Source organism: Dipodomys spectabilis, unplaced genomic scaffold (assembly GCF_019054845.1).
Source record: "Dipodomys spectabilis isolate Male_0828 unplaced genomic scaffold, ASM1905484v1 ptg000669l, whole genome shotgun sequence".
Taxonomy (NCBI): Eukaryota; Metazoa; Chordata; class Mammalia; order Rodentia; family Heteromyidae; genus Dipodomys; species Dipodomys spectabilis.
In genome coordinates this window covers 1561793-1576249 of record NW_024871346.1, presented here as the reverse complement: position 1 = coordinate 1576249, position 14457 = coordinate 1561793, and the positions used below count along the sequence as shown (strand labels likewise).

Sequence of the window (14457 nt, the reverse complement as noted above, 5' to 3'; positions counted from 1 at the left end):
ACAACAAATTAATCCTTTCTCCATGAAACACAACAAAGTTTGAATTCAAATTTGCTCATTAGCACTGACATGTTTCTAATGAGGTTATAATGCTCTGGGACAAAGATCAAGCCACTGAGCACAGACAGCCAGGGCTGGCATCGGGGAAGGATAGAATGAGGAGGACCTGAGACAGTGCTCCCCAGCTTTTGGGTGAGTCCCCTGGCTCAGATGGTCTGAGGCCCAGCCTGAGATTCTGCATGGCGAAGGCACTGGCTGAGGATGCCGATTCTCTTGCCCCTGCACTAAGCCCAGGGCCTCGGAGCTCATCCAGTCTAGTTGCCCTAGACTAAACACGAGGACCCAGGGCCGAGAGACCTAGGACTGGCAGCACACGGAGACCTCCCTCACGGGACTGTGAGACATGTGGATATTTATCCAAGGACCAGTGGGTTCACCTGAAATAGAAGCCTAGGAAAGCGGTTGGCCAATCACCTTCATTTCCAAAATATTGGATTCTCCACTTTGGGAGGGGAAAATATTCCCCCAAAGAGAAAAAGACAGGGTAAACTTTCACCCTCCTGGGAGCCTTACTAGATCACTTAGCATATAGAACCAGGACTTTCACTTTCCCAGCCTTGACAGACTCTGTGTCAGGAGATGATGACCCTAGGAAGGGCCAAAGTTCCTGCTCTGAAAACCTCCAAGGTCAGATCTGCAGACAAGGCTGGGTTCTGCAGCCCCGTCTACAATCGCACTGACCCACATCCATCCAAGAGACAACCTAGGAAGATGTCAAAGCAAGGCACAACTCAACAGGCTTTGGCAAAGAAGAAGCACAAAAAAGCAAGCACAGAACAACCCTCTTTCACAGCACAAATCTATAGTATTTTCCTCACTGGTAAGCATTGCATCTTGGGTATTATCTTCCTCACTGGTAAGCATTGCATCTTGGGTATTATCTTCCTCACTGGTAAGCATTGCATCTTGGGAACGAATCACTAACTTGAACCCATCTCAGAATATCAAGTCATTTTGGCAAGAGTGGAATGACCATCAAAAAAAGCAGCATTCCTAAAAATGAAGAAAAAGTTATCCTCAGTACAATCAAAATTCAATTTTTTTTAAATCTACCTCTCCATCGTTGTTATTTTACTCCTTACAGTTGGGACCGATAACTTCAGAGAAAATAATGAAGAGTTTGGAAAGAAAGGGTAGAAAAACTCTGGACTATCGAACGCTAGCTGTGCACCATAGAGCCTTATTGAAAGCATGAGAAGACATGGATGTGGCGTGTCCTGGCATGTCCCCAGGATGCAGAGTTACTGCAGTTTACCTGCTCAAATAAGATGCCAAGGGGGCTTGACTAAATTACTTGGCTTAATATGCATGGACCTAAGACACTTAAAACAGAGGAAGGAAATAAGTGTGGCTAAATATACACAATGCATTTGAAATAGGTAAAAGAGAGAGCCCTCGACACTCAGCAATCATTACCTGGAAATTAAAGAAGGCAGGAGCAAGCCTATTATGCATTATAAACAGCCCAGCTGCTGACTTAATGGTAGTTTGAGTAGCACAGCCAAGGAGTCCTTGCTCCATATTAATAGGAAAGGTATTGTACGAATCCAATAGTTCATGAAATTAACAAGGAAAATGAACTGGCGTAAAGCAACCTGGCAAGTAATAGGAGACATCATGATTGCTTTCCTGGAGCACAATGAACAGGTTTTAAAAAGAGCTTGGGGAGAGTGCATGTATATCACTGAGGATGGACGTTATTGGAATTTTTTAATAATACTTTTCATTTAAATAGAGTCCAAATCATCTGTTGGCTGGAAGTCTCTTAAAGAAGCACTATCAACTCAAAATGCCAATAAGAAGCTATGACGCCCAGCCCAGTGATATTGCCAGCTGTCATTTGAATCAGCCTAAAACCACCATAACCAATGATTTGATGTGAGGCAAACTTATCCCCATCTATAAATACTTCAACTAATCAGAAAGCAATTTCCCTTCTACAAGCCTCAGTAGCCTGAGTGAAATATGCACGCTCACTAAAAAGCCAAACAATGTATTTCCTTCCACTTACAACCCAATAGACATGCGATGAAAAACCACGTCTTCTCCACAGACACTGCCACGGACAAGCCCGCTGAAGCTGGCGTTGGCCGCACACGAAGCCGAGAGGGTTTCCACAGAAGCCAGGATGTGACTTCCGTTCTTCCCAGACAGAGACCCGTCCACGTCTTCCAGAACTGCCGCGTGAGGAAACGGAAACGCTACCAAGTTTGAAGAGTTGGCAAACTTCAACTGCTTGGTAGTCACTGTAAACCCACCTGTCAGTTAGAAGGCAGAGAGACCCTTATCACGGAAAGCAAGTACATACACGTCAGTCCTGTTAGTATTTTCACTCGCTTAGGTAGACAATTTTATATGCGCTCAGTTATTCGACCAATAAAAAATATTATATATACATATATATATGTGTGTGTATACACACACACACACACACACACACACACACACACACAGTGAGCGGTTACAGCACATCAAGCGGTATGGAAGAGCCCAGGACAGGACTTGACTCACCCAACTGCAGCCTGTGCCCTAGATCACTGAACCCCAAAATATGGTTAACAAGTAAACAAAGTCTCTATAACTCCTTGGGCCTCCATCTGGCCTTCAGCTGTGAAAGCATGCAGTAACTTCAGGAGAGGCTTATGTAGGTCAGCTGATGCTCATGTGTCCCTCAGTCCATCCAACCCCATTCACTGATTTTATGAATGAATCGTCCACCAGGTTATTGCTGTGTGCTAGTAACAGAGCACTGGGCAAGAGAGATGCCATCACCACCTTTACAATGCTGGAAGACCAACTGAGGCATGACAGACCGGGCCGTGACCGGGATGGGCGGAAGACTCGCTGGGAGAACCTGCTCTCCTAGAGTCTCTTTCAGGAAACTGGAGCAGCCATGTCCACGGATGCAACTTTATGACTGATGGAAAGATGGACTTGCAAAGGCTCTGCATGGCTTATCATTATCTGCTTGAGCACTGACCTTACTTTCCAGGTTTATTCAAACTTACCCTGTCCTGGAGAACAGCCGGAACAGGTTCGGATAGCCACACAGTTGAAGAGATCAAAATTGACAAAAGTTGTGTTCGAAATCATCAATTCCCGTCTTTTGGGAGTTTTAATCCCAGTTGACATGCACAGATTTCTCTGTATATATTTTTGTAAATAAAAGAAAGAAAAAAGCAAACTAAAAGAACTAGCCATATGAAATACAGCCCATGATAGACAAGTGAAAATAATTTACAGAGTATAAAGTAAGCTACTGAAAGTGGAGCTTCTCTACTTAAGTGGTAGACTGTTAGCCTTGAGCGGAAAAGTTAAAGGACAGTGCCTAGGCCCTGAGTTCAAGCCCCAGTACCAGCACATACAAAAAAAAAGAAGCAAAACAAACACCAACAACAACAAAAAGATAAGATAAAGACTGGGGGAAAAAAATAGTTGCCAACCACATTTATGACAAAGAATTTGTATCTGTAATACAGAGTAAACGATCTTCAAATCCCCCCCCCAAAAAAGAAAACAGACAATTTAACTGAAAAAAAATCAAGAAAAAAAAGTTAAAGATACTCCTCTAAAGAGAATGTATCCATGCCATGATCATGAGCCAGAGAGGGGCGGGGGGCGGGGGATGCTTTGCAGTACACGGATTAGAGAAATGCAAGTAAGTTCCCAAAGTACTCCATCTACCTATCAGAATGGCCATCTTCAAAGGTGATCATGCCAAGTACCCATGAGATAAGGAAGGCCTTCAGCCCACTGTGTGCAGCTATGCAGGAAAACAGTTCGGTAGAGTCTCATCAAGTTCAATATATCCTTCTCAGATGACCTCGTGCTTCAGCATCTGCGTACTTACTTTACATGAATTATTATGGCAAAGCCATTGGCCATAACCAAATCAGGAGAACAAGCCAAGGGCTTTGCAATAAATCAATGAGTAAAACAGTGCTAACATTTATAGAATGGACAAACAAAGTATTGATACATCCAACAAGGTGGCTGAACACCTCTGGGGATGAATAAAGCCAGCTCTAAAAGGTCACAAACCACCCATCCGAGGCATCTCGTGACCGCATTACTGAATTATGGCAACACAAAGAGAAATGACACCGTTTACAGACATAACAGTGTGCCAAAGAGGCCAGATAGTGAGGGGCGAGGCTCCTAGGGAAGGTATTACCTACAGACTAAACAGTGCTCAGGTCGAACTCATTTCCACCTGTCAATGAGGCTATTTAAGTTGCAGTTGGGAGGAGTTCAAAGGGGCCCCTGCTCCACAATATTAATCTTAAATCATTTGTGTGTGTGTACATGCCTGTCCTCGAGCTTGAACTCAGGGCTTAGGTGCTGTTCCTGAGCACTTTTGATGGAGCTTAGCACTGTACCACTTTGAGCCATAGCGCCACTTCCATTTTTTTGAGTTGTTACTTGGAGATAAGAGTCTCATGGAGCCTTTTCTGACCAAGCTAGCTTCAAACCACAGTCCTCAGATCTCAGCCTCCTGAGTTCAGCTAGGATTACAGGTGTGAGCCACCAGCGCCCAGCATGAATCTTGAATCTCCATAATTGAATTTCCCAAGTTATAGCTCCATTTCTCCACTTGAAATTCTAGGAAGGTCCTCTTTGAGGTTCTGAAATCATGTGTTTTTATGCTTTGGGTGACTAACTGGTGTCCAGACTTCTCTAAAAACAAAAGCAGTCAACATTTTCAATCAGAAACGTTTGTCCGTCAGCTTTGCGCCCTTAGGGAGTTACACACCAAGGCTGCGATTGCTGGTGGTTTGTTATTATTATTATTATTACTTCATGATAAGCACCATTTTTTCATAATTTATTATCTCTATTTATGTCCCTCCTCCATTAATCGTGTCATTTTAGCATCAAGGAAGATAGCAGAGCATTAATTTACTAGGAAAGTTAGGTGTGCACTTTGATAGGCATTTTGTTTTAGCATCTACTCTATGGTTCTGTCTAGGCAAGTTAAGGGGCTTTGATCTACACACATATAACCCCTTCAGAAACAAGAGCCTGGAGGATCTAATGAAGGTCTGAAGTTTCCCTTAGGGAGAATTGGGACTGCTCACCTCGGAAGTTCCCTTTGCCTTGTCTGCATCCTGGTGCACAGACCAGGCAAGGATGGAGCGGTCATGCAGAGAGATTTTTACCACACTGACATCGGCCCCTAAAGAAGGGAGTACTGCACAAAATCTTACCATCACTAACATACTATGTAAATTTCCATCACCTGACCCAGCCACATGCCAAACGGAGAAAAGGTCCTACTAAGAAAATATCCAAACATCTTTTCTATAAATTAATATGCACTGATTATAAATAAATAAGCATCAGGAGAAAATATCTTGGATGAAACTCCAGGAAGTCTGTCGCAGTGAAGAGGGCCAGCGTAGAATCATGCTATTCCATGACTCTTGTGGAGTAAAGAAAGTTAGATCAGAGTCATTAGAGTTAATTGTGAACTTGGATAGACAATAAGCTTAAATTGCAATTGAATAAAAATTCTTTACATCTCTCGTGATGCCTGTGATTTGTACGGAAGCGTGACACTGAATTTTAGTGTTAACATGGTGGCTGTTAATAAAAGGAAGTTCTAACTTTATCAATGTCGTTCACGAATACTAGTAAAATTGTTTAGATTGTATAATCAAGAGTGTTACCACAGTGATTCTGTCTTGATGGACAGACTCAAACAACCATACCCAGGAACTTACCTCCTCAGCAAAATGACCAAGTAATAAGCTGTTGGAAACTGAAGTATTTGCATCACTTTCCAAGATGTCAAATCCAAAATCTCTGCATGAATACACTTGGAAGTTTTTCAGGTGAAGATTGCTGCTTCTAGAAATCTATAAAATAATAACATTATGGCAAAGGTCTGAGGCTTGGCTTTTGCTGGCAGCCTTCCTGAAACTTCTTTAATTATTGATTAAGGATAAATAAGCACGTGATACTATAGTTAAGCAGCTTTTGTCCAAGAATATCAGTACAGATACCTCAAAGTTGCTACAAGCCCAGCACTAACCCCTTTCGGCAATTCCCACTCTGTACTTTTCATTTCTCCTTATAGCAGACAACGTATTAAAAGGTCAATGTGAAGTCCTCCCCTGTTTTAAAACAGTTGTACAGTGACCTAGTCACGCAAAGTTAATGCAGAAAAATCCAGCATCTGAAAACTCTGGGGCCCTGTGTATTTGTCAATATAGTAAATAGTAGCTCATGTAGAGACTGAGAATTTAACGTTAAGCCCTGAACCACAAGAACAGACTCACTGTGTGCATTAGACATAGTTATGGTCTCCAGTAGATTTTTGTGACAACGAGCAGGAGTGTGTCTGAGCCAGGAGTGAGTAGTGACAGCATCGTGTGAAAGAGCTGATAGAATCCCTTTCGCCTCTTGCTTTCCACCAAACTCTGACAGCAATGGATGACTTTGTACACGACTCCTTCCTGTTGGCCCTGGGTCAGCCATCTTTAAAATCAGGGTGAAGTGAACCTAACACTGCCCTCTCTTCCTGCACAGCGCGAGCTAAGCTGCTTCTCCACCACTTCCTTCCATTTGCCATTTCGGTCTACCTCACAGTAAACCCAGACACATGGAGCTAGGCAAACACAGACACACGGAGCCCGAATTCATCTTTCCTCCTTGGACGGTGCTCACATCGGGCATTCTGTCACCAGCATGACAAAACTTAATGCAGGAAGCCAGTCCCGCGGGCCAGCATGCCAGGAGACGCCTTCTGAGTGAAGAATTCCCTGTGCAGGATGAAACCTGCCTGTGGGTGGATGTGCTGGAAAAGGGCGATGTGGAATGGAAAGGAGATGGATGGACGCAGTCCTGGGACTCCACGCACACAGGGGAGAGAGGGATTGGGAAACCTGAGCTGAGCGGTGGGGGCCGGGTGAGCAGGAGGGTAGCACTGACCGAGTTGCGCCACACACATCAGCAGACCGTGAAATCTGCACACTCCCCCTGTACAACCATGTGTAGTTAAAAAAATGCAATACCAAAACAAAAGGCCTTTCCTCCCTAAGTTGTGTGTGTCAGGCATTTGTTTCAGTGATGTAAAAACGGAACTAAGAGAAGACACCGGCCCCGCAAAGTGGGCTCGTGGATGTGACCCAATCTGCGCTGAGGCTGTAAGCGATCAGAACTGCTCAGAGAAGGCAGACCGCAGGCAAGAGAAACCTAGACGGATAAAAATGAAAGCTAATCTGAGGGGGAAAATAGCAGGACTCTACCCAACATGATAGTCTGACCTTGAACATACGCTCGTGACACCTGCGTGCAAACTGCTAGATAAAATGGAAGTTCGTGAACGTTAAACACAATGCACCTGTTGATCACACAATTCACTCACATCCTGGCTGTGCACAGACGTTGTCCTATCTCCACTAAGAATGCTGAAATGACCTTAGGTCTAGACAAGGACTTGGCTTACTTACCTACAATCTCACACACACACACACACACACACACACACACACACACACACACACACACACACACACACTGCCACTTATTCTTTAAAGCTGTGCTGACATCACAATGGTTTCATGAGCAACCCAGCATGGCCACTCACACGAAGACTTGTTAGAAGAAAGCAACTAATTTAATGTTTTGAAGGTGAAAAAAGCTCACCTGGACACCACCTGCACTTCCCCAAACCATGAAATTCTGGAACAAAGTGGGACCCATGTCAGGGTCCCACAGCGGCTGATATTTGGGGTATACAAAGAGGCCAGACCTAGAAAGAGAAACAAGAAAGAAACCTAGTCAATTGATACATTTCTCCTCACTTTTTTTCCAACTGGAATTGTCATGTTTTTAATATGTTTTTATCTTTTAGTGAGCGCACAGTACTGGCACATTTTTCTAAGCGCACCAATGGGGACACGCATGGCATCATGTTAGGAGAAGCAGGTCTTTCTCTCTTTGCATTTACCATTTCTTTATGGTGAGAACAAACTCTTTCTTCCAGAGTTTATTGAGATATACATCACATTATCATTATCTATAGTCACTAAGCTGCATGATACACACCAGAACTTACTGTTCCTCACTGCAACTTACAACACCAGAACTTACTGTTCCTCACTATAACTGACTCCCTCCGGACCAGTCCTCCATCCTTCTGCTTCCTATTCTTCCCAGCCTCTGAGAAGAACTATATGATTCCATTCTCAGCTGCTTGGAGACCAACTTTTTATGCAATACTTGTCTTTTGTCTGTCTGGCTTATTTCACTTAACAAAATGTTCTCCAGTTCCATTTGTGTTGTCACAAATGACAAGATTCCACATTTTTTAGGGCTGAATACTATTTCTGTGTGTGTGTGTGTGTGTGTGTGTGTGTGTGTGTGTGTGTGTGTGTGTGTTTGCATGTGCACACAGGCATACATCTTCATCAGTTTATAGACTCTTAGCTTTGTTTCCTTCGCCATTCAGAATAGAATCATAATAAACATGGCAGTTCAGGTGCCTCCTTGACAGACTGATTTTGTTTCCTCTGAATCTGTGCTCAGTCGTGGAATTTCAGGATCACCTGGTAGTTCAACTTACACTTTCATGAGAATTCACATACTGAGTTCCCTAACGGCCACGTACTTTACACTGTCATATGGAAATGCCCCGTCTGCTCCACACACACAACATTTCTCCAATACTTGTCACTTGTCTTTCTGCTCATATCTGTTCCAATTCTTCTGAGGGGAGATCTGATCGTGATTTTGGTATTCATATTTTCCCTTCCTGATTAATGACTTAAGCATTTTTTTCGAATGCTTTTGTAATTTCTTTGCTTGACTTCTTTATAAGAAATGTCTATTTACATCGACTGCGCATTATTTGGGTGGAGTATCTTATATATTCTGGATTTTAACCCTTCAGCATATATTACAATATGAATAGGGAGAGTAGAGATACAGAAGACCTCAGCGGTGTCAGGATGTAGAAAACGCAAAGGGATCCATGGAAGGGCACGAGGTTCCCCCTAAACCAGACACACGAGTTCAAGAAGATACTGGGCAGTGCATTGCCTACCACCAATGATACTGTTGTAGATCTAAAATTTAGTAACGTGTCTCTCAATAACTAACTAGTTAATTAATGTGCTTATTAACATACTTATTAATTCACTAGCTAATTAAGATACCAGAAGGAATCATTTGGAGCCCATCAATGTATTTCTGGCAGAGACTATGGCCCAGTTTTCCTGGGCGTATACTTATCTCCAAACTTATTAAGTCATATTCGCAAAACATTTATAGTGTGTTCAACTTCAGCAATACTATAATAATATGGTTTTAAAAAAAAATACCGATACAAATCGCAAGCAACTGCCAAAGGTTGTACCCCACTTGTGAGTGCGCTGTAAAACAAGCACTAAACACAAGCAGTATGCCCAAGCAAGCATGAATTTCCCCAACGTTACCTAGTACAAGAATGTGCCTTGTTCTGCGTGAAGGACAGGAGCGGAGCTTGTGATGTTTGTCTCGTCACGAGATGGAAAAAGTAGCCGTAGCCGGCCCCATACGCTCTGTTCCCCTACAGGAATCAAGGATTGTTTTAAAATACAATCATCCCAAGTGTGTTAGGGTTGCTGTAAAAGGAAGACTCTCATTTGCATTTTCTACTTTTTCATTCACTTCCTGTCAAGCTATGCGAAACCTTGGTGCACTCGATTCCCCGCCCCCTGCCCACAGGTTCAAAAGCCCTTCCACCCCCCTTCTTGGAGGCATCTCAGCTAGACTGTAATCATCCCTCTCTGTCCCCACTCCCGAACTGCTGTCTTGCTTTAAAGCCTCCTTTGGGCTTCTACTGTGTGAAGTTTGCCTGGGATGATGAATCTGGGCGATGAAGGTGAGGACACACACAGCCACTCTCTACGGCAGAGACCCATCTCGGGGAGCCCAGACTACACAGTGTTCTCCTGCTCTTTTGAATAAATCAGTGATCTGACCACTGGCGGAAGGCCATGCATTGGACTAGGCAAGCCTTAGGTCTGAGACACAGTGGCTGAGTTCACAGCAACCTGAATTTCCTCAACGTACTCTGTGCTAGTTACATGATTAACTCACCTTAGTATTCCTTTTCCTAAATTATCTTCAAGTAGTTGCACAAAGGCGCTGTCACTTAACAAAGAAGTTCATGAATATATTCTGATCAATGTCACCCTTTCAACATTCTCCCATTCCTCCCCTACTCACCTCTTCCCTCCCTCGTCTTTTTTTTGTTTTTGTTAATCGTGGGGGCCTGAACTCTGGGCCTGGGTGCTGTCCCTCAGCTCTTCAGCTCAAGGCTAGCGCTCTACCATGGAGCCACATGCGCCACTTCTGGCTTTTTCTGCTTATGTGGTGCAGAGGAATCGAACCCAGGGCCTCAGGCATGCAAGGCAAGCGCTCTACCATGGAGCCACCTCCCAGCCCTCTTCTTAATTTTATAGGATATACATTGGATTTCCTCCTCTTCATTCATCTCCACCTTTGCCCCTAACCCCACCCTACCCCTTTCAAGTACCCACTTCCTGGTGTTTTATTTTTCTGAACTTTGACAGCATTTCTAAGGAATCACACTGAGTTCTTCTTTGAATCTAGCATATTTTAATTAATACATTTATATATACCTACATACCATCCAACATGTTTACTAGTAAGTTTATAAGCTAAATCTAGCTTACGTGCCTACTTAAAGGCGTCTCTCTGAAAACTGGATCATCATCTGGAAGTTGCATGTAGAATTAAAAGTCCTATTCTCATGTAGAATCAAAAGTCCTGTTCCCCCCTGGACATGCCTCATGTTTCATAAGGAACCGAGGCAGGAGTGGAGGGAGGGAGGGATAGAAAGAAAGGAGGGGAGAGAGGAGAGAGAGGGACGAGGAAGAGGGAAGAGAAGGAAGAGGGAGAGGAGAGAGAGGAAGGGAGGAAATGGGAAGATGGGGGGAATGAGATGGGAAGAGGGAGACAGGAAAGAGAGAGGGGGACAGAGGGAAGGAGGAAAAGAAACAAAGGCCATGTGTGGGGAAAAATAATCTTGAACTAGGTTGGTTTAAATTAACAATACTGAACTGCGGCCCTCCTGTGAGCAGAGTAGCTGGTGCCTGGCTCCCCAGGGGGCGTGGTCGATGGGGCAGCAAGTGTCAGGGCCAGAGTTCATCCAGCTGAAACCGGCCACTGGCCAGGGAGCCAACACATGCTGACACAGCCATCGAGCGGTTCACTCAGCCTTAGCTTTAGGTACTGTGGACCCAACTGTGGTCTCTTATTATTCCGGGTGTTAGTAAAGAAACAGCCGTTCCTCTTTTTTTTTTTAACTGGGTTCCAGAACATTCTCTCCCCTTGTGGATGAGCTGGCTTGTGCTCTGTGTCATTATTTGGGATTCTGAGCAGTTCTCCCATTTCCCCAGGCCATTTATAACTCTAATCCCATGTCTCGCTTACCACATGCTTCCCCTCCCCTCCCTCCCCTCCCCCCCCCCCCCCCCCCCCCCCCGCCAAAGTGGCTCTGGGACGTCACTGGATCCTAAGCTGAAAGGCTATTCACGATGGCCCACGGTACCTGGGGAATGCGACCATTTCTATGACACCAGTTATCTTAGGGTGATGCAGGCTGGTGCACAGTTGTTAACGATGGATATCTGTTTTGATGATCACAACTCCGGGTGGAATAAGGGCCACTGTACTCAAAAGAGCATAAAGCAAGGAAACTGTTGGACAGAGAGGTCTGCACCGTCCACCTCACAAGATTACCTGGCCCAAAATGTCCACGCTGTCACAGTGCACAGACAGTGGCCTATGTCCTGCCACTGGGGCCACAGGCTGTATCAGAACCACCTACGTCTACTTTTTAAGGTCCTGTCTCCAAACTTTGATGGAATTACCTATTTCCAACCTAAAATGAACACCTGATTCATTCCAATAAGAATGCTGTGGGGGCTGGGAAGACGGCTCAGTGGTAGAGTGCTTGCCTTGCATGCTCGAGGCCCTGGGTTTGATTCCTCAGCACCACATAAGAAAAAAGAAAAAAGCCGGAAGTGGTGCTGTGGCTCAAGTGGTAGAGTGCTAGCCTTGAGCTGAAGAGCTGAGGGACAGCGCCCAGGCCCAGAGTTCAGGCCCCATGACCGGACCCAAAAAAAAAAAAAAAGAATGCTGTGATCGTTTTCATAACAATCAAGTCTGGCATTAGGCATTCCCCCAAAGAACATTTTCTAGCATTAAATTCATTTTCCCTAGACAGTGGGACACACCCTAATGAGTCTGTGCCTGAGGAGGAAGTCCAGCCTCTGAGTTGGAAAAACACAAACCTCTGGAACCCTCCTGGACTACGCAACTAAACACTACCGCTGTGTTCACAGCCGTGACTGCATAGAAAACGCTTTCCCAGCACCGTACACCCGACGCCCCACCTGCCGGTGCCCTGCGCCTGGTGGCTGTGTCTCTCTAAACACGTGATCTGTAGATACGCCAGAACCGAAGGGCAGAGAGGAGGCCCTTGAACACCCACCTTTCCACAAGCACACCAACAAGGAGAAATGTGCGCAAGGGCCTAACGGCGATGCCCTCAGACGGACACACATCTGTGGTGAACTTTGCTCATCACCAAGACCTTACAAGCAGTGGCAAGGTTCTGGCGGCGGCACTAGGAAAGAATGTGCTTTCAGTGAATGGGAAGGACGCGTGGAATCAACTACCCTGTGCCACTAGCACCTACGGAGCACTTCTCAGGTGTATTTCTTGTTGGGCAGAAGGTTGCTACTCAGGTGCCCCATCAGCGATAGGGCTCACTCTTCTTACAAAAAGAGACACATCAGCAGTGGGCTCGCACTGCTTCCGGACCCTCTTGCTCCGGATTCCAACTAGGCACGCGGCAAACGCTTTGTGGGGAAGCTGTGTAAGTGCAGGCAACCGCGCCTTGCAGGGGGAAGGTTTGAAGCAAAGCAGGGAATTTTGTGTGGAAATCAATTCTTTGTGGAAGTCAATGTATTATGGACAGTCAAGCAAGAGAAATTCCAGAGAGAAATTGACTACCCACATAAGCCAGCTCCTTAGGTAACATCTGCAGGGGCTAGGGAAAAAAAAGAAAAGAAAGGAAGGAAGAAAGGAAGGAAGAAAGGAAGGGGAAAAAAAAAACCAAGTTAACCCTTCAGGCAGCTCTTAAATATGCATTACCGACTGAGCAGGGAGAGCTAGAGAACACAGAATTCCTTACAAAATTGATTCACAAACCAGAACAAATTTCCCCTCGAATTAAATGGACACCTCCCGAGGGCTCTTCTTGAGGGTTTTTCTAGACTATCCTAAACACAGTCGGCTCACAGGAAGCTTCCGACACCTGCGCCAACAGGGGACACACCAAGGGGGGTGCTCAGGCTCCGGACACAGACTGGCCCCTGCTGGGCCGGAGGGAGGCTCGCCATCCGGCGGGGACGCTGAGAGATCCTGAAGGGTCTGCATTCTGCAAAGCTGGAGCCTCTGCCCAGATGCAAAGGAGCCCTGTGAGGAGACTCAACTGCTGGCGCTGCTGAAGAAAAGAGGCTAGGCATGGAATGTTCCAGAAAGATACAGCAATGCATTGGCAAGCGGGGGGGGGGGGGGGGGGGGGGGGAATAGGATGAATCTGCCTTTGGAGAGCAGAGGAAAGGAAAAGCACAGGTCCAAGAAGATCACACAGATAGCATCTGTGTTTGGTAGATTATGTACATATATATATTCACACATACATATATACATATATATCTATATCATCTTCTTAGAGAACCTGCCTTGGATGGGCAGACCATCTGACGATGTGAAAAGGTCAAAATGGAAAGGTGTCTGTGCTGTGCAGGCTTGAAGATGAGTATACTACCAAGGTACCTGAGTGCAAGCCAAGGTGAATTTTTTAATACGTGACAGAGTTTTGTCTTCGGCACGGCATCTGGACAATTCTGGAATAATATTAAACAACCACAAACTATCACACAGACTTGAGGGTCTCTTCCCTACCACCTCCAGGCTAAGGATTTCAAGGCAGATGCTAGTGTGTGGACAGATGAAGTGGAGTAAGCCACCTTTTCCAGGTGTAAATGAGTACTGTCATGCAGGTAATAACACCACACCATGCAGTGTCCTGACTGTGCTCTTATTCTGTTACCAAAGATGTGGTTATGTTGTCACTGAAGCAAGCTAGGTGAAGACTACTCAGAAACTCTCCTAGATTTTTTTGTCTATGAAATTATTTCAAAATCAAAAGTTTGAAATAACCAGTGAAAGTCTTAATCAATTACATTAATATAATGATCTATCAAGCTTGAATACATCCCATTAGCTATAATCCCATCCTGAACCAGGCACCTTGTAAGACAGGAAATCTACCAGCTGGAGATAGTTCTTCAGAGCAAAGGAGTTTTGCTT

The 14457-nt window shown here is 44.9% G+C and overlaps 1 protein-coding gene across 1 annotated transcript in view; it reads right to left on the bottom strand.

Moving 5' to 3' along the window:
- The window catches only part of Pkhd1 (PKHD1 ciliary IPT domain containing fibrocystin/polyductin), a 288492-nt gene that overhangs the window by 139834 nt on the left and 134201 nt on the right, over positions 1–14457 (bottom strand). The window contains 5 exon segments of the mRNA XM_042672035.1: positions 2072–2318; positions 3069–3204; positions 5784–5918; positions 7711–7816; positions 9501–9613. Of these exon segments, the coding sequence (XP_042527969.1) occupies positions 2072–2318; positions 3069–3204; positions 5784–5918; positions 7711–7816; positions 9501–9613 (737 nt within the window).